Below are 20,611 nucleotides of genomic sequence, written 5' to 3' on the forward strand. Positions count from 1 at the left end.
AAGCACGTGCATATGCAAAATACCTCAGCATAGAGAGGGAAAGGGAAAGAGACAGAGGGGGAGTGAGCCCGGAGCCTTTTTCATTGGTGTAATTTTATATTTTCTGGTTTACAGGAAATCGGTATTTGTTCAGCAAAACCAGTGCTGAACAGGACTCTCTATGACCCAGCAAGAAGCAGGCACCTCTTCTCAAGGAGACAAAGGAAATAGCAGCTCTGAACATCCTTCTTGCATTCCTGCATCTTCTTCCTTCTGGAGAGCTCTACCTCTTTTCAGCCAGCAGCTGCCAGACCCACACAGAGAGAAGAGGATGACAAAAGAAGCCAGGAACTGCTTTAATGACCCTGAACCCTCGTGTGTCAGTCCCATGGAGGCAAAGGCATTGAAAGAAAGGTACTGGCCCGTTTCACAGAAATGACCCTTCACCTGCCATGCTTGTCTGGAGCTTCCATTGCCAAATCTGTCTTCACCAACCATGGGATGGGATGGTCAGCCTGAGAAAGCACAGGCAGAGTTCTTGTAGCATTTATTGCTTCCACTTCAGGGGTCATTGTACTTTCAGAAATACATATGCACAGGGGATGCTGGATGCAGAGCAACATCACTCCCAGTCTCATCATCCCACCCAGCACAGGGAAGATAAAGGCTCCAAGGCTCCCCTACCCCTCCCAACACAGCCCTCTGCTGTTCCCAGTTCGCTGCTAATCTCAGGATGAGGATTCCTCCATCATATAGTGACTGCTGCAGTTTCACAAATCCGATTACAACGGGTCCTGCATGGGACATCATTCCAGTTCCGGAGCTTTCCTGTCTTGTGATGGATTACGACACACATCTCATTAGTCGAATTACTTGGCTCCCCAGGCCTCCAGAACCTGAGACAGAGACAGACATGTTACTCCCTGTGCACCCTGCAAGCACATTGCTGGAAAAGGCCACATGTGGAACACAAGGCTTGGAGGGCAGAAATTCCAGATGCTGTTTGATGGACAGGAGTCGTACCCTTCCTCTCACTCTGCTAATCCCACTGGCTGCAGTCTTACATGGAAACCTGACTTCTTCCTAGAACCAACACGGCAGGGATCTGTTCAGGCCTGGTGCGCAGAGCTGCTCACCACAACTCACCCCAGGCACTTCACAGCCAGCAGAGGATGTGTCTCTTCCAGAAAGAAACATCTGCAAGCAAAGCCCTGGAGATCTCTCCCAGCGCCCCATCGCTTCTGCAGCATCACAGCACTGGCCCAGCATGTGCCTACACCTGCACACACACAGGCACATAGACCACGTGCCTACACCCGCACACATACAGGCACATAGACCACGTGCCTACACCTGCACACATACAGACACATATACCATGTGCCTACACCTGCACACATACAGGCACATAGACCATGTGCCTACACCTGCACACATACAGGCACATATACCATGTGCCTACACCTGCACACACACAGGCACATAGACCACGTGCCTACACCTGCACACACACAGGCACATATACCACGTGCCTATCCCTGCACACATGCATGGTGGGGCAGTACGGAGGTCAGGCAGGGCTCGTCATGTATGAAGGGCTCTTTCTCCTGATGAAATGCAGCTTCTTCTATGCCTACAGCACCGATGGTCATGTCACAGGTAATTTATCGCTAACCAGTAACCAGCATGGATGGATCTGTGGGAACCTGGTATCCTACAAAGCCCTTGCCCACTCCATCATTGTCCTCTCACAGACAGCCATGGCATATCCCTCTCATGCCCATCAGACACCCTCACATCTCTTCCACCCTCTTGCACTACCTGGAGCCACACCAAACACTCTCCGTCATGGGATACTCACGCTGCTGTTACATTATAGGGAGTCTGGTCTGCCCAGTGCCACTGGCCCACCTCCTGTGCCCTCAGACCGATGTATAAATTGATTCCTTCTCCCCAGTATGTATTCTTTTGTGTTATTTCCTTATAGAGGAAATCCTGGAAATCAGAGAGAGTACAACGTCCATGAGGTTCAGGACTGAACAGAGGGAGGTGGCAGGAGTCCCAGTGGGGTGCAGCTGGTGGCAGACAGGAGCCAGTGCTGAGTGGATGCAGCAAGGACATCCCCCCTCCACTGCAGGAGCCAGCAGGGGCTGAGGCCCCTCCAGGCCTGGCACTCCTGTCTCCAGGCTGCTCTGCCCCTCTCTCAGCCCTGCACTTACCTGCTCTGCTTTTGTATTGATCACCACCAGGTGGGAACCCATCCCACTGCAGTTCTGCTGGCTCTCATCCCAGGGCATCTGATCAGCTGAGAAGTAATAGCAGCTTTCTTGAAAGCGTTTCCAGCCCTCTGGACAGCACTTCCAGCCTCGCCCTGTGCAGGGAGAGACCACAGAGGATACAACAAGGATAATGCAGGTATTTCTTCAAATTGTTTTGAGGTATGATCAGAAGACAGCTCTTTGTACACAAATCCATGGTAATTCTTGTAACATGCTCTCAGGTATTGCCTTGACAAAGACAAAGCCATTCTGGTGATCTGTTTTGACTCCTCCTTGTACAGTATCCCATAAGATTGTAGGTGCAGCAGCAGGGAATATTGCTTGTTTTCCTGAATAGAGTTGCACTTTTATTATTGCTCCATTATTAATCTTCCCTGCGCCACTGTATGATACTATCCCTTCTGTTCTTGTCAGTGTGTTCACACCCACCCTGTCCTCCTAGGATACTCTTAACATGGACCTATCCTCCCCCTAGGCTACTAGCAGGAAATCCTTTTTCTCCCCACATCTCTCCTCTGGAGCCTGCTTGCCTGTTGCTGCTTGCTGTGAGAGCAGACCCCAGTAATCATCATCCTCATTCCAAAGACCTCCTGCATCCTAGCCGGCACTACTGACCTTTGCCTTGAGGCACTGCCAAGATGCAGTGCCACTCTGTGAGGTTCAGCTGCAGGGCTGTGGGCTCATCACAACTGCGGGAGATGTGAGTGACTGGAAAAGGAGAGAAAAGAAGGCAGGGTTACCACTTTCTCCGTGCTTCTCCCACACCATTTTTGTGTTTCACCTTTTTATGCATTTCCCCACCAAGCACTGACTCAGCATCACTGCTCCTCTGGCTCTCTCTTTCAGGTTCTCAAGTGGTAACTGACATTCTGTCAGGGAAAAGGAGCAAGTATTTCTGCTCCCAGCATCCCACAGCTGCCTGCAAGGATCCTCCACTCAGTGACTGACAATTTCTAGCCAGGATGACCTAGTCAACAAAGCCTGGGACCCACCTGAGCAGTCCCAGGTGGCTGTAGGAAGCCTGTGGTTTGTTATTGGAGTCTGTCCCAGCACTGAGCAGATGACTTCAGGCTTCCTTGGATGCCATGGAGGTGAAGGTGTGGGGTTACTTGCTCCATGGCTCTTAGAAAACTAAGCCCAAAACAGTGGTATGGCTGCCTTCACAGAAAGAAAGTGACAATCTTCCATGTCAGAGAGCAGAGGGACCACTGGGAGGAGATAACACAGAGAACATGCCACAGGGTGGGACTGATTCCACCTGACCACAGGCATTTACCGTGGAGATACCCATCTAAATCCCTTTACAAACAGTGGATTAAAAGAAGCACTTCAGCAACACCGTTTCTCTCTTCCTAAGCTAGACATAGATGTCAGCAATAGTTTGGATGAGAAACACATTAGATGGGCCTGTTTTAGCAGCAGCAAAGACAGTCCAGGTGAAGGTAACAGCATACACCTCTCACTACTGAAACCAGGGTGGAATACTTGGGACTTGCTATTTGGCTCATGGGAAATAATATAGTGGTGGTGACTGGTGTCAGCAGGCCATGTTCACAGCCCAAAGGACTGTGGAGTTGTCACCAACTCAAGCACTCAGGGATATTGATAATATAGATAATATTGACAATAGAGATGTCTATTTTCATCAGCTGTGTCATTTAGAAATAACGGTACTAATGAGGAGGGCAGAGTAATCATAGTGACCTCTGTGAGCGATCAGTGAACTCCTGTAATGGACGAAGGCTCAGAGGAGCTGGGCAGGGGCAATTACAAAGCTCGGGGAAGAATGTTTGCAGTGACTGACCACAGCCGTTGCAATGAAAGGTGACCTTATCTCAGCACAAATGGGACCAGAGAGTGGACTTTGCCCTAGTTAGCTGAGTGAATCAACCAGTTATATCAGCTGAGTGAACTGACCAGCTGAGTAACTGTTCACCCCTCAGAAGATCAAAAAGATGGCAATAATTTCCTAAGTTAGCCAGACTGGCATGGGATGAAGGTATGCACAGCTCAGCCCAAAACAGTGTAGGAAAACGAACAACTAAGAAGAACAACTCCGAGGAGAGCAGTGAGCCTGAGCTGGCTTTAACCCATATATTCCTTTTTGGTCACTGTGGATACACAGTGTTGCAATGGTGGACAGATGGCAGAGATTGGTAATGGGGTCACATTTATATTGTGATTCAACTGTGCGTTGCAATTGCTACTCTTTTCTACGTGTGATTTGTACTTGTATTTTGATTAAATACATTGCTGTGTCCCTCTGCCACATCAAAATCATATGTAACATCAACTAACTTCAAATAAGGGAATTTGCTATTAAAGATTAAACCTTCCGTGTGGAATCCCTAAAGAAAAAGAAAAAGAAAGAAAAAAAAAGGCCAGATGGTATTAGATTCTAACAGCCTACCCAAAGCCTCCCCAAAAATTCAAAAAACTATTGTGAAAAGTTATGTATTTGGGAACAAAGCAATGCTGGGACTTGGGGACTAAGGACAATAAAGGAAGGGCAGCAATATATCCTGACAGCACACCTTCTGTCACCTACATTGACAATGTGTGTAAACATGCCATGAATGATCCTTAGCAGAAAATGAGATTGAACCAGTGATCATAATCTCCGGTGTGTGTGCAAGAATCATTTTTTTGAACTATTCCAGTGAAATGCCACAAACACTTAAAAGGGGTGTGAGTTTGCAACTGTTCAGTGAGGCCTGTAGATGCCAGCTAGACTTGCTTCACAACAGTTCTCTGCACAGGCAACAAGTATACAGAAGGGGAACTGTGAATGCAGTGGAGAAATTCAAATGTGAGCCTTTGAGGTTGCCCATAGGCTAAGAAGAATGAAGAAAGAGGTAGGGGAAGAAGCTGAAGAAAGCTGTCCAGAGATGAGGCTTCCTGAAGGGTTACAGGGTAATAAGAAATATTTTTCTCCAACCACAACCCCGTAAAAACTCCCTGATGATAGGGTTTGCACCCTTTCTCATGAGAACACGGTTACTGAACCTCCCTTCTGGTTGGAAGAAGTTCCCCTCTGCTGACAGATTTCTCCACCCTTCTCCCAGCACACCCCCCAAGCCTCTCTCCCAACTCCTGGTCACCAGCCTGCACATACTCACCTAGGAGAGCAACAACAAGGGCAGCGCAGACCAAGAGGAGGAGCAATGAGATCAGCCACGGGAGCCATGGAGGATATGTCTGGGTACGTTGCTCCTGCTTCTTCTTCTTCTGAGGTACTACAAGTGAAGGAATGTACCAAACACAACAGCACAGTCAAACATGCTTCAGTCAGCCCACATACCAATGGTGTACAACTCAAGGAAGAACTGCTCTAAAAAACGCAATTTCAGTTCTGATGGCAAGTTACACAGTTTGAGAGAGGAGCAGATTTCTGCAGCAGGTCAGGCTTCTGGAGCAGGTTAGGTTTCTGGAGATGGTCAGGTTCAGCACCAGTGTCCACAGCCCCGGTGACTCTTGTGAGCTAGCAGTAGTAATTGCTACCAATGCTAATTGCTAGCAATGGGGGGTGAAGCCTTCACATGGCCTCAAAGTCTGGACTGAAGCCATGTGTCTCCAAATTGACCTCAAAGCTACTGAATGCAGCATTGCTCTATCCATGGTATTTGAGACATTCACATGAAGATTTCACGCGAACTTCTCCACAGAATATGTTTTATACCTGCTTCAGTTCTTTTTCAGCTTTCTGGACTTTCTGTGTATGGGAAGGCTGGTGTAAGCTGAACAAGAGCAAGGAACGAAAAATGTGCAAAGGTATGATGGTACAGAATCAACAGAAGAGGAAAAAAAAATACTTCCTAGGAAAAGCCCCTTCCCTCTCTGGTTTCCAAGCCAGGGTTCGGAGATTTTCTGTGGTAAAACTTGGCTGTGCCAGGCTGGGTGTCTGTGAGAACAGAGGTACGTGTCCAGCAGCCTGCATAAAGTATCCCACTCAGATTCACACTTGCCGGAGCCTGACTTTTGTCTAGACAGACATTGCTGTACCAAGTGCCAAGGAGGTTTGGGAGCAGGCAGGAGAATGGGTCCCAGGGAAGGAGAAGCAAACACCTGTTAGGAGACAGTTTTAGGCTGTAGCAAGTACACAAGCCAGGACAAACAGGAGGGTGAAGAGACAGCAGCACTCACTGCAGAACAAGAGTGAAGAAGTTTCTGAAGAGACCGATATTAATGATAAGCTTAGAGAGACCTCATTCACTGTTCATGATGAAACTCCCAAGTCTGCCAGCCACCCCATGTGCCTGCCAGACATGATGAGTGAGCAAGACTTTCAGAAGCTGCTATTCAAGGAAGCCCTCTGACTACTTCCCAAAGGCTTGGGGGAGGCTTTTACAGCAGGGGAAAAATCATCATCTTTCATTATCAGAAAAAACATTCACAGGCAGTCAGGACTCAGATTTCCCTGGACAAATCATGTGTTTCCAGCCAGATTATGTCTGTGCTGAAAACAGGGACCTGGATCATGACCTGGAATCCAGCCATTACTCATGCCTCAGGGCAGGCAAGGAATAATCTGGAGCTGGTGCCTCTTGTAAGATGGAGGTAAAGATGTAAATTGGCAATTTAATATCCTTAGTAGCAGGAATAGTTTATTTATTTATTTATTCATTTACATATATCTACTTTCACCACTTTTGTGTAGGGTCCTGTACCTAATGGTGGAAGCAATGAGGCAAGCACAGAGTATCTACACCTCTGTGTATTCCTACTTGTGACATAATGAGTACAGCATGCACACTGATGTGGACATGCCTTGAATTTGCACAAAGCCTAGTAGAGGCACTGCTTTACACCCATGATTTTTTAAATAGCAATAAAAATGTGTTTGGTGTGTTGATTATTTTTCAGGACCAGTAGACATGGATCTTCCTCCAGATCTTAGATAATTCTTCCCCTGTGTATTTCAATGTGTTTTGTTCAAGCCCATCTCTCCTTTTAACTTTTAAGTCTGTCTTCTCCATGCAACATTTCTCAATAAACAAAGGGCCATGGGGCTGTATGTTTCTGCAGCCAGTGCCAGCTCTCAAAACGGTGTGGAGGACAAGTGCCCGCTCTACATTTTTCTCTAATGGTCTCTACACAGGCAAAAATCTTCAGCTTCATTTTGTCAGAAGGAAGAGCAGTAGCAGCCAGGGCTTGGGCTCATTTGCTGCTATTCACTGACATGGAAGCACCTCCACCTTTGTAACAGATCAGATTGTTTGTAATAAACCACAGTCTCTATTGTTGGTACTAGATATTTGTCCAAAAATAACTTTCTCATCCAAGACATGCCTAGATAACATGTAAAGAGGCAGCTACCATCTGCACCATACCAGGATTAAGCACTACTACTGTGCAGCACCCATCCTAGACTCTCGCTCATTGGTGTTGCAACCAGTGGACTAAGGGAGCCCAAATACTTTACTGAATGCTCACCTGACATCTACTGTTGCATTGTCAGTAATCATCCTTATTCACGCTGCAAATCTGACTACCTAACAATCCCCACCTCTCCTCTTGTAGACATTCCTTTAGCATCTTACTTTAAAATTCCTTCAGTCTCCTGCTCTTGTAGTGGCAGATCTGTCTCATCAATTTGTCAAACTATGAACCAGAGTCCCAGAAGGAAAAAACTCTGTTTCCTGTTCTTCAGTCCACCTCCTTCTGAGGTCCCATTCCCCTTAAAAAAGCACCAGTTCCTTACCTTCAACCTCTTCAGCTGGTGATGCATTCTTGAACTGCACTTCGGCATAGGTGATTTCTGATTCCATTTAATCACAGTGTGCTCACCGATCCCCGTTTGTAGTTTTGTTTTATAAAAGCTTGTCCCTTTAGGTCCCTGGATCCAGAGGAAGACACCACTGAGTTGCTGAACCTTTTCTATTGCTCATTCATCCTTTGGCTGTCAAAGGCATCCATGCTCAACACTGGAAGCAATGGCAAAAACATGAGAATTGCTGGGAGCTCAGAACTACTCTAAACAAATCTTTGGTTTTTTAGCCCAGAAAATCAGCCCTGGCACTGTGAGAAAGAAAAGAAAAATGAGAACTTAGTGACTGAGAAGGAAGTTGCACTCCTCCTTCCTCAAATTCCAGTCTCAGTTTCTAGCTGATAGGTTTCCTGTTTAAGATCTCCTGTTTCTTCCTTTGTCGTGTTTTTTTGTTGTTGTTTGTTTGTTTGTTTGTTTTTTTAAGATTTATTTCCCTCATTTATCTTTATGTTTTGCTTCGTTTGTCTGTTAGTAATTCTATCTTTTCCTTTAGGTTTGCAGCTAGTACAAGTCTTAGCCCAGTTTAACCTGCAGCACAGTGAAATATAAGATGTATTCTGCCCTCGGTTGTCTCTTGTGGTTAAGCTGCACTTGCTACATCAAATATTCCATTCCTTGCCTCATCCTAGGAAGTCAGCCACAATTGGCAGCTAGCATTAGATTAAATCTCAAATGAACTGTTCCTGTAGAGGAGAGACTGGGAGTTGCAGCCTCTGCAAAGAGGAATGGAAAACAATCAAAAGTTTGAAATATCAATGGAGAAACAGATAATGCCTTAGGAGTATGTGGGGACAAGAAAAGTAAGGTTCTTTTTAGAAGTGATGATGGTTTGAGAAGTTATTGGGAAGAGCAAAGACAGATAACACTCTATCACAACCGGATTTACAGCCTGTGGAAGTGCAGAGCAGTGCTCACTTCAGGGAATCAGACTCCAGTTCAGAGGTTAAAAAGGGTTTGTTTATATTTCTTACTCCACCACTGTCATTTGTGTCCATTTACCTTCTATTACATTGGGGCAGAATGGTCAGGTTACTGCTTAGTCTGATTTCAAGTTGGGGCAGTGGTTGGGGGGAGCTAATTAAGGGAGATGGCTGCTGAGGTATATGCCGAATCAGAAAGACTTCTGAGAAGAAATGCAAATGACTCAGGATGCCCTGGAAAAAAATGGTCAGAAGGTCTCAGTCAGCAGATAGGAGCAGGAATCAGCCTGAAGGATGAGGAAGGAAGCTTTGCCTGGTTAGTCTGGCTGATAGCAAGTTTCTCAAAGCAGGCCAGAAAGATGTGCTAGCATTCAGGGGGTTAGCATGGAGAGCACACGGCACAGAGGTGGAGGATAGACAAGGCAGTGCAAAGAAGAACAACGGAGAAGAACAATGTGGGAGAAGGTAAAGGGCAAGGGAGTGATGTAGTGGACATTTTAACAAATTATGGAGAAATACTGCCCTAAACAGCATGGGGCATACATAGATGGATTTCTTTACCAGGGAATTTCCTTTCCATCAGTTTCTGGAAAATCATCATGTCTCATGTGTATTGAGCTAGTTTCACTTCTCCTTTTTCTATCGTGTGCAAAGACAGTGACTTTTCCATTATACAACAAGAAAAGCAGATACAGGACAGCCTGGCCCCTTGAGATGTTCTTTGCTGCCTGCTTTTCTTCCCAACATCCTCTCACTTCTTTTCTTTGTCTTCATTCTGGGCCCTGCTGTCGCACTTATGTACACCTAAATGATTGCTCTCAAATTTCATGTCAAGATTTCGTAGAATGGTTTGCATTGGAAGAGACCCTAAAGACCATCCAGGTCCAACCCCCCTGCCATGGTCAGGGACACCTCCCACCAGACCAGGCTGCCCAAAGCCCCATCCAGCCTGGCCTTGAACACTTCCAGGGATCGGGCATCCACAGCTTCTCTGGGCAGCCTGTTCCAGTGCCTCACCACCCTCATAGTGAAGAATTTCTTCTTTATATCTAATCAAAACCTACCCTCTTTTAGTTTAAAGCCATTACTCCTTGTCCTGTCACTACACTCCCTGACAAAGAGTCCCTCCCCAGTAATCCTCTGAGTAATCCTCTGCCTGCTCCTTGTCCCCGCCCAAGCTGCAAAAGACTCGCTGTTTCTAGTGGAAAAAGGCTTACTTCCTGGAAGGGTTTTAAGCTGTCCAAAAAAAGTGGGAAATATGATCAGCAGACAAGGAAGAAAGTTACAGTGTCGCTTCATGAGTTTTTTGAAGCTGAAACATGTCTCCAAGCACAGTTGAGGCATTTCAGATATAAATTCAGGATCTAGTTCTTGTGTTTATTAGGACGCACAGGATCTTACTCAAACATCAGAAGATGACTCAAATGTTCCTGCTCAGCCATCAAAGTTTCTGCTTGATGTCAAAATTCAACCCTGAACTATGCTTCCATGCAATATAATGCATAATGCACAGTGCTGGTCTCCTGTGAGATGATGTTCCTGGGGATGAAATTTGTGCTTGGACTTTGATAGGCACTGATGGCAAGTAATTGTGTGGGAGACAGAGGAAGTTGAGCCCAGCTGGTAGCTATGGGGCTGAAAGTAAGGGGAAAAAAAAAAAAGTCAGTTAATTCTGCTCTCTGCAGAAAAATGAAGCCTAATTAATATCATACTAACCAGTCTGAAACCTTAAGAAAACAAGCAAACAAAAAAGCAAAACCTTGTATTTATTTGCATTTATTTCCTTGCATTCCCCCTCGTGTTCTGCCCTTCCCTTTCCACCTGTGTTCCCCACCCCAGTACACCCAGGTCCTCCCACAATATCTGTATTTTCCCAAAGACTTCTTTCATCGTAGGCCCACTCAGAAGTTCAAGGTACCTCCCACACTCCTAACTCCCACATACCTCTAAGTCCCAGCTCCTTCCTGTCTGGTTTGCTCACCACAAATCCTTATCTTTTCAGAGGCTGTTGATTTGAGGTAGTTGCTCTGGAGCCATGTGAGCACCCACACAGAAGGCAGCAGAAGCACTAATGCTCTTTCTCATTTACCTCTCAATGAACTTTGAGTAAGGTAGTATATGCAACCTTTCACCTCACAGCCAGTTTCACCCAATTTAACAAGAAGGTCTGCTTAACAGCAGAGGAAACAGGACTCATTACATGTGCCTTATTTCTTTTGAAAATCAAATTGATCCAGTTGGGTGAAAGTTTAATTCACTGAACAAAGAGGATTTTGAATCCTAAAGCTGTGATCCCACACTTTCCCCCAAAAAAATCCCTTTTGAAGTTGAGCACAACTGTGGCGGAAACTGCAAGAAAGTAAGACATTTGTTACAGTGCGGTTAGAACTGAGGGGGTCAGCTGAGGGAACTAAATTATCACAGGTAGCATGGAGGTTACACAGGCACATCACACTGACAGCCCAAAGCCAATACATAGAATCATAGAATCATAGAATCATAGAAGGGCTTGGGTTGGAAGGGACATTAAAGATCATCTAGTTCCAGCCCCCCTGCCATAGGCAGGGATGCCACCCACTAGATCAGGTTTGCCAGGGCCCCATCCAGCCTGGCTTTGAACTCCTCCAGGGATGGGGCATCCACAGTCTCTCTGGGCAACCTGTTCCAGTGCCTCACCACCCTCTGAGTGAAGAAATACCTAGCACCTCAGAAGATTTGACAAAAGCAAAAGGAAGCTGACAGATCCAGGCGAATTGTCAGTATGCGTTCTTCAACAAGCTGACTTTGCAAACAAATGAGGAAAGTTGAAAGGATCATGACCTCCAGGTGAAACCACAACAAGCAGAACTAGAAATCAGGACTGGCAATAAATCCTTTCCCACAGACACTAGAAGCAGAAAGCTTTTCACAGGTTTGAGGGCAACTGAAGATCAGGGTATAAAAGGAAGGGTCAAAGAGAACAAGGACATTGAAACAAAGTTAATGAATTATTTGCAACAGCAATGGCAGTGGAAGAAACTGGAGAAAGTACCACAAAAAAGACCTGGTTTGGGGGGACTGAACCAAAAGACCTGCCCAAAAGAAAAGTGATTTTGGAAAAGGCATGGTATTAGCAGGTATGGACAAGATAATCCCAGGGGTTTCCAAGAAACTCAGAAGTGAAACAGATGCTAATGGGAGTGGTTGATCTCTTGCCTTAAACTACCTTTTAATAAATGAATTACAGCATGGCAAAAAAACATGCCAAATGGGAACAAAAAGTCTAGGGAGACTTAGGAAATAAAGTTTTAATATCTGTAGTGGCCAAGTTAATAAAACTCATTAGAAAAGAATAAAATTAACATAAATATGTGTAAGTATGACCTACTTGGTAAGAATCAACATAACCTTTGTAAAGAGAAATCCTGCTTCTCACAGTTCTTTGAAGGGGTCAATGTCATATGAATAAGAATAATCTGGCTTCTTGGACTTCAGAGGACTTACAGTGAAATTCCTCAGCAAACGTTCCTAAGGGAAGTAGGCAGCTACAGGATAAGAAAGCAGATCTTTTCACAGTGAGCAAACAGGAAAGGTGGGTAGGAATAAATGGTCAGTTCCCTCACTGGAGGGAAAGCACCTACAGAATTCTTACCAGCTCTGTAACAGGACACGTGCTAACATTTCCTTAAAAAACATGGCAAAGAGGAATGAGATTACAAAGTCTGCTGATAATACCAAGTTATTTGGGGCAGTAAAAGTAAGAGCCAGTTGCAAAGAATGACAGAAGAATGAGACTGAGTGACAGAGTGATAAAAGGGAAGACAGAATCCAGAGTAGGTAAGCAATGCACTTTAGGGAAATGGGTAGTGAAACAATGCACTTTAGGAACAACCCCAACCCTAGCTTCACACACAAAATGGTGGGCTGAGGTGATTAATGCCACTCAAAGAAAAACATTAAAAATAATTTCAGAGGCAGACAGAAAAGCAAATAAAACACCAAGAATAGTGAAGAAAAAAGCATAAAGACCCTCTTGGTCCTCCCTCCCTTCCCCAAGTCATCTCAGCACCTAGCTCTTTTCCTAGGGCAGAATTGGAGAGAAGAAAGGGAAAGAAAAGTCTTTGCAGCCAAGGGAAGAGCATAAAATGCCAGTGAAACATGGTGAGTGAGGCCCCAAGGCACAGCATGGAGCAGCTAGTAAGGGATGACAGATATCTAATTAAAGAGAGTCATGCAATGGGACCTCCTGAGGGATTTGGACATGATTTAGTGGTTGATTTTGGTGGTAGGGGCATGGTAGGACCAGATGATCTTGGAGGTCTTTTCCAGCCTTAATGATTCTATGATTCTATGATTTGGCTAGTTAGAGGAGATCTAGCAATAAGCAATCCCATTGTCTACCAGGCTGCGTGGAAGAGGTAGGATGCTGAAATTCTTACTGCAGAGGAGCCAGATTCCTCCAGCTTTTGGGTACAATGTGAGAGCAGTGCAGTCTGCTGGGATCTGACAAAGAGCCATCACACACCCTTCTATAACATGGCTGATAACATCAGCCAGAGCTGCCTGCTGATGACAGAATAACAGAATATGCTGAGTTGGAAGAGATCATCAGATCCAATACCTCGCTACACACAAGACCATTCTAAAATAAAACCATATGTCTGAGAGCATTGTCCAAATGCTTCTTGAACTCTGACAGGCTTACTGCTATTACCACTTCCCTGGGGAGCCTGTCCCAGTGCCCAAGCACCCTCTGGGTGCAGAACCTTTCCCTAACACCCAGCCTGACCCTCCCCTGTCCCAGCTCCATGCCGTTCCCTCGGGTCCTGTTGCTGTCCCCAGAGAGCAGAGCTCAGTGCCTGCCCCTCCACTCTCCTCGTGGGGAAGCTGCAGGCCTCCATGAGGCCTCCTCACAGTCTCCTCTTCTCAAGTCTGAACAAACGAGGTGACTTTAGCAGCTCCTCATATGTCCTGCCCTCTAGACCCTTAGCTATCTTCATGGCCCTCCATTGGACACCAAGTGTTTTATGTCCTTCTTGCATTATGGTGCCCCAAACTGCACACAGTGCTCGAGATGAGGCGACATCAGCACAGAGTACAGCAGGACAGTCACTTCCCTCAACCAGCTAGCAATGCTGTCCTTGATGCACCCGTGGATATGGTTGGCCCTTTTGGCTGCCAGGGCACACTGTTGATTCATGTTGAGCTTACCGTTGGGCAAAACCCCAGATCCCTTTCCACAGGGCTGCTCTCCAGCCTCCCGTCCCCCAGTCAGTCCGTATAGACAGGATTGCCCTGTCCCAGGTGCAGAATCTGGCACTTGCTCCTGTTAAACTTCATATTGTTGGTGATTGCCCAACCCTCTAATTTGTCAAGATCTCTCTGCAAAGCCTCTCTACCTCGGGGGAGTCAACAGCTCCTCCCAATTCAGTGTTGTTTGCAAACTTAGTATATACCTTCAAGTCCTGCATCCAAGTCATTTATGAAAACGTTAAAGAGAACTGGCCCTAAAATGGAGCCCCATGGAACCCCATTAGTGACTGGCCGCCAGCCTGATGTAACCCCATTTACAAGAACCCTCTGGGCCTGACCTGTCAGCCAATTGTTCACACATCTTATTATGCTTTTATCTAACTGTATTCTGGTCATTTTGTCCAGAAGGACACTGTGAGAGACAGTATTGAAAGCTTTACTGAAAAACAGAAAGATCACATCAACTGGCTTCCCATGGCCAGCTAGCTGGGGGATCTTGCCATGAAAGGAAATTAAGCTTGTTAGACATGACTCTCCCCTCATGAACCCATATTTGCTGTGACCAATGACTGCATTGTCTTTCGGGTGTTTTTCAGTAACTCCCAGAATAATCTTCTCCATAATTGTACCAGGCATTGAGGTGAGACTGATAGGCCTGTTGTTACCAGAGTCTTCCTTCTTGCCCTTTTTGAAAACCAAAACAACGTTTGCCAGCTTCCAGTCGACTGGGACCTCTCTCTCCAGATTCTCCAGAAAAACAACTGAGAGAGGTCTCATGATGACATCAGTCAGAGTGCCCTGACTGCCAATGTCAAAATACCTTTTTCTTTACCCTCCATATCAGACGATCCTGGGGACACCTTCAGATGCTGCAGTTCTGCTTTGCGGCACTCAGGGGTTCAACCATGTTCAGGAGTCTCCTCATGAGGTAGATGGCAACACAGTCAGATGGGGAAAGGCACCTTCTGTTCCTCTCCAGGTGTCTGCATCACCTACTTCTGCCACACTAAGGCACTGAAGTCAGCATCGGCGTATTGAAAGGACTGCAAGTAAACAGCACTCCAGATGGCAGCCACCAGCATGGGACCCACTGTGGACTCAGGGTGAAGGGCCTCTCCCTTCTGTTGCTGAATCCCAGCAGGCGTGGTGCTGCTGGCTGGGATTGATATGTAGGGCAAAGTATTCCCTGCTGACTCACACCGGCCTGCAGCACCGTGGCTTGCGTATTTTAAACCCTGCCTCCAGTTCATATTTATTTGTGTATTTAGCATTTTAGGACCAGGAAGGAACTCCAGCACACCATGCTGGTCTTTGTACAACGGGTGCGGCCTCTGCCCTTTCTGAGCTGAAGGGTTGCTGTCAGAATTCAGTGTGCCACACAGCTTATCAAACCTCTTCATCAGACACCTCGTCAGACTCTGCTGGCCCATCACGGGACTTACCTCATCACAGCCTAGCGCAAAAGTTGTGCTGTGAAATACTACAGGTTGGAGGTATTTTGTTCAAACGCTTCTCTAAGCACAGCTGCTCCTGAAGTTAGATCATGATCCGTTAGATCAGGGTACGTTCACTGCTTACAGAAACCCTGCCTCTATGCAATATATTACTTGAGGACTTTTTCCGTACTTCTATCCAAAAAGTATGCAGCAGTAGTTTCAAAGTATGTTTTTGTACATATACCCATGGTATTGATTTCAACGTTAGGTATTACTGACATCAGCCCCTAACTCTGGGCCAGACATGCAGCCTATCCTGCCATATCTCTAGCCCCATATCGAATGTTCTCCAAAGAAAATGCCTTCCGACTACTTTCCTAACTGTCCTGGCACTGCAGCCCCCTAGAGCTCAATTCGTTGTCTCTGCTACTAACCAAAGCAACCTTTTGTGTAGTGCTACTGATTTAGCATCTCCACACATCCTTGAAGGAGGTCTTCATAACACCCTAATCAGTGTTCATGGACAAGTACTTAGACTTCACCTCAGGGGAAAAAAAAAAAAAAAAGAAACGGAAAAAAAAAAAAAACACACATATACACGTATGTGTATGCACTGGCAGACCACAAGAGGGGGTAAGTGCCTGCCCTGGGACATCTCAGTTCCAAACCCTACACTGTGCAAAGGGCACTGAAGTGCAGAGTTTAATAGGACAGCATAACATTTCTGCACTTGGAAGATATAATTTCAATTACAGCCAAACTGTCAAGTGAGATTAAGGAAAAAACGTTTAAACTGTGTTTTAGTAAGCTTGACCAGAGGTCAATTATATGTTGTTCAAGAAATCATTTGAATGACAAGTTATGATACTGGTGGGCACGAAGGCAGAGCTGCTCTTGGACAGAGGAAAGCATTCAAAAAAAAAAAAAAAAAAGCCAATACAACTCTGCAGTCACCCAAATCTGCTCTGGAATTTCAAAGCAGATCCATGAAATTCCTTGTGCTAGCATTTTATGGTTGCCGATCTCCTTCTCTTTTGACCTACTGGCCTGAGTGCACACATGCTTCCTTCAGACACTGGTCTCCCCCGGCTGGGGAGGTCCCCACAGGCAGCCAACCCAGGAGTCAGCATGTTCTTGGTGACAGATGCCAGGCGTGATTTCTCTGCAGACAGCACTTCTCCAGTTCTAGGCAGGTTCCACTGGATGTTTGCCTTCATCTCCCCTGCCCGAACTGACTGGAGTTCAGCTGGTCCCGTGGAGAAGGTGGCCGATGGCAGGGGTTACCAGAAGATCTACAAAGAAAAATCAGCAGCAGGTGGCAACACATCGTCACAGGTGAGACTGAGCTTGCACTCCGTGGTGGCAGGTACTAACAACCCAGCCAGGCTTGTGCACCAGGCTGGGGGCGCCAGGAAGCACCACACCCCCTTACATCCCTGGGGCGCAGGGCTCTCAACACAGAGGCTGCAAGATACAGGTAACTACCGCCTTCAGTGGGTGCCTCTTCAAACTGCTTCAAATGTTTTAAAAATTCTGTTCCCTAAGAAAGCCAGCTGCCTCCACCCTGTCGTGTAGTGCTGCTGCCATCTTATGACACCTAGGAAAGAAAAGAAAAGGAAAGGCCGGCTACTGCAAGTTACCTGGCTGGCCTGCCCCAGACACAAGTGATGCCAGCAGTTCACCTTAGACTCCCAGCAGTGGCAGCTGGACAAACACAGCTCTGCTCTCAAGTCACTACAGACAGGCTGCTGATCGATCTTTCCAAGCTCAGAGGCAGCTTAACTGAATATTTTTACAGCAGGCCGAGTCTGGATATGGACACAGCACTATAGTTAATGGCAGTCAAAAAATTAAGCTACCAAACTGGAAGTGTACGGACTGTTAATAACACTTGTGTTTTGCAATGTGTTTTTCCTGACTATCAACATGGACAAAGTTATTAACTTGGGCGAGACCTAACACAGTGTCTAGACTGAGAAACTATTGTTCACATAACGTAACAAGCACCCAGTGGCTTGCCTAGGCCATGAGACATTAAAACGTGTTAACTACGTGGGCCACACTGTTTTGCTCTTATTCATTAACAGCCCAGTTACGCTCCCTCCTGGAGTTTTGTATGGTTATGCTGATTTAACAGGACAGATCGCTTCAGGTTCAGATTCTGTTCCCCCAATCACCAAAGCTCACAAAGACTATGTTTTGCATGTGTGTTTGTGTGCTTTGTTCATTTTTAATTTATCTCCTCCAATAGACATCTCTTCATTTCCATTTCTTTTGGAGTCTATATACAGCAAGAAAGTTTTGTAACATCTCAAAGGTTTGTGCTTGCAATCCGTTTTGTGTGGCTATAGGAGGAACAGTTACTGCACAGCAGTGAGACGAGTTATAAATCACAGAATGTAAAACTAATGGGGCTAAGGGACAAATGGTCACATCTCATCCCAACTACAGCAGTTGCAAAAATAATAAAATAAATAAAAAAGAAAACCAATAACCACACAACACTGGGATCTTTTTTTTTAATTTTTTCTTTTTTTTTTTTTTTTTAAACACTAGTGTCTTTGCAGCAGCTCTTTCTATCCACTACAGTCCATTTCCCCTTTGGAAAACACAAGCATGGACTTTCCTCCCTTTTGATCACCACCCCTCTCAGATGGAGAGCCACATTTCCTAGCTGCCCAAAGACAGCAGTTGATCCATTGTGTTGAACATCATAAATGTACAGGAGAGAGCGCTCAGATTCATAGAATGATTTGGGTTGGAAGGGACCTTGAAGATCATCCAGTTCCAAACCTCCTGCCGTAGGCAGGGACACGGTGGCTGGTTCTTCATCACTGCAGCCCTTGCCTTTGCCTTCTGGGGCCCAGGCCATGTGGCTGGAGCTCTTGTCTGTGAAGACTGAAGTAAAACAGTCATTAAGTACTTCAGCCTTCTCCATATGCCTGGTGACCAGGTCTCCTGTTTCCTCCCAGAGAGGGCCCACAATTTCCCTAGTCTTCCTCTTATCACAAATGTTCCTATAGAACCCTTTCTTATTGCCCTTGATGTCCCTGGCCAAATTTAATTCTAAACAGGCTTTGGCTTTCCTAACCTGATCACTGGCTGCTCAGACAATGTCTTTGCATCCCTCCCATGCTACCTGTCATTGCTTCAACCGTCTGTATGCCTTCTTTTTCTGTTTAAGCTTGGTCGGGAGATCTGTGTTCATCCATGCAGGTCTCCTGGCACTTTTGCCCAGAGACCTGAGCATATTTGCTTGATGTTGTGATCCATATTAAAGGCCTGGCCTTAATCCTTCATCTAGAGAGCACTATTGTTTGCAACATCAGAGACTATGTCTGAAGCAGCCTGCATCCAGCAGAAGCTAGATTAGAAGAAAACACTAGCAACAGAAAGTGCAGGAAAAGATGGAAGATTCCACCAGTCTGGTAACAGGCAAAGTGCGTTCACCAATAACTTACTGTCATAGCCAACTTTTCTACCATGCAGACCCAGGGGGAGGGAAAGACTGTTCCTGGTGAAGGCCATTGAGAAAGGGAGAGGATTTGCACAGAACACGTCAAGGTGTTGCACTGTAGCAGGCCCTGCTGTGAGGAAGGACATGGGGATCAGGAAGATCTCCAGAGAGGTCAAAGCTCTCTTCCTCGTGAACTGTTTTCCAATTATCTACACTTCTCTACTCCGCAAGCACAATTATATCCCAGCACCTCCCATAGATGTACTTTACCTGAAACTCCTCTTACTGTGAAGAAATAACCCCAGTCTATTCACCCCTTCTCACTGCACGTACCTGCTGTAAAGTTAGTCAAGCTTCACCATAGTACATGGACGGGACCCTTCACCTCCTCACTGCCAGAACCCACCCAGCCGTATATCCACCATATTCACTGAAAAGGGATAACGGCTTTGCTCTTAGATCTGAAGAAACAGAGAGGTGTTCTTTCCAGGCCACCACAGATTCTATTATAGTTGACGAATGGAACCAATGTTTACAGGTGCTATTCAAATATCTGGCTTAAAAGGTTAAGACTTCTCACCTTTACCCAGGCCACGTGACTTCCACGATACTTTCAGCGCAACCAGATGTAGTACTTCATTGTCTGGCAGACAAACACTGAGCGAGTGTGGCTGTGCAAGAACAGATGGCCATGAGCAACCTTGCCCAGACCGAAGACAGAAGAATGTCAGGGTCCCGAGCATATATTCCGTATCTTCTGGGGACATGGCTGCCTGGACTCAGGTCAGCACGGCCCTACTCCTCCTATGCCTGCAAACTGTATCTAAGCTAAGGCTCTCACCCTTGATCCCTGCCTGACCTACAGTGCAGCCAGCCATACGCAGGCTTGGCCGTGTACCCTGCTGATCTGAATCCTCACCCTGACCTACTCCAATCTTCCTGTTTACGTACCAAAGGACTATTCCTTTGTTGGTGAGGCCGCTGCCCTTGCCTGCACTGCTGTGACTCAGCTCCCAGCTTGCTCTCCTTTCAGAGCAACCTGCCCTCACTGCTCCCTGACAAAGGGCCCACTGAGTTCATCTCCGCAGTCAGCAGAGACTGCTTCACATTTGCAAGCATTGCAAGAATGAATTTGGACAAATACCTTCAGGGTGTAAAGCCTCTAATGTCTGAAACGCTAACTGGCAGGGCAACAAAGTTTTCTCACTTGCTAGTTTTATCCATATTCTCATCAAGCGTATCTCCCTCCCTCCCTCCCTTCCCTCCTCTCCCCCACCCCCAGTCAAGCCTGTTTTCAGTGTTGTTTTTTGACCCCCACCATTTGGAACAGCCATAGGCCATTGTTACGTCCTTCTTCCAGGCACCTACTTTGCCCCGACAGAGACTGAAATTCGTTCACTCCTAGAGCTGTTCCTGTCCAGTCTGCAGGCCACAATGCACTTGCAGAAGAACAAGTAGGCTAGTGGCATCTTGCTGGAGACAAAGATCTTCGACCTGCAGGGCTTCCAAAACAACAATTTGACAACTTAGAAGACTCATGA

At 46.2% G+C, this 20,611-nt stretch overlaps 1 protein-coding gene across 1 annotated transcript; it reads right to left on the minus strand.

Moving 5' to 3' along the window:
• Positions 1 to 311: 311 nt before the first annotated feature.
• Positions 312 to 8,320, minus strand: LOC106048064 (C-type lectin domain family 4 member D-like). Its single transcript, XM_067005404.1, has 6 exons — positions 7,960 to 8,320; positions 5,378 to 5,494; positions 2,874 to 2,966; positions 2,199 to 2,350; positions 1,841 to 1,974; positions 312 to 875 (listed from the first exon to the last, which is right to left on the minus strand). The coding sequence occupies exons 1-6, from the start codon at positions 8,024 to 8,026 to the stop codon at positions 728 to 730; spliced, it is 711 nt and encodes a 236-aa protein (XP_066861505.1). The 5' UTR covers positions 8,027 to 8,320; the 3' UTR covers positions 312 to 727.
• Positions 8,321 to 20,611: the final 12,291 nt, after the last annotated feature.

The sequence above is a fragment of the Anser cygnoides genome, chromosome 1 (assembly GCF_040182565.1).
Source record: "Anser cygnoides isolate HZ-2024a breed goose chromosome 1, Taihu_goose_T2T_genome, whole genome shotgun sequence".
In the NCBI taxonomy this organism is placed as follows: Eukaryota; Metazoa; Chordata; class Aves; order Anseriformes; family Anatidae; genus Anser; species Anser cygnoides.

Bases quoted from the DNA above. Each gene is read 5' to 3' on its own strand.
- LOC106048064 (XM_067005404.1), bottom strand. From the start codon at position 8,026: ATGGAATCAGAAATCACCTATGCCGAAGTGCAGTTCAAGAATGCATCA. The intron at 5,495-7,959 runs GTAAGGAACTGG...CTTCACTTGTAG, and splicing joins ACCAGCTGAAGAGGTTGAAG to TACCTCAGAAGAAGAAGAAG. The intron at 876-1,840 runs GTGAGTATCCCA...TCTCTGTCTCAG, and splicing joins CCCTATAATGTAACAGCAGC to GTTCTGGAGGCCTGGGGAGC.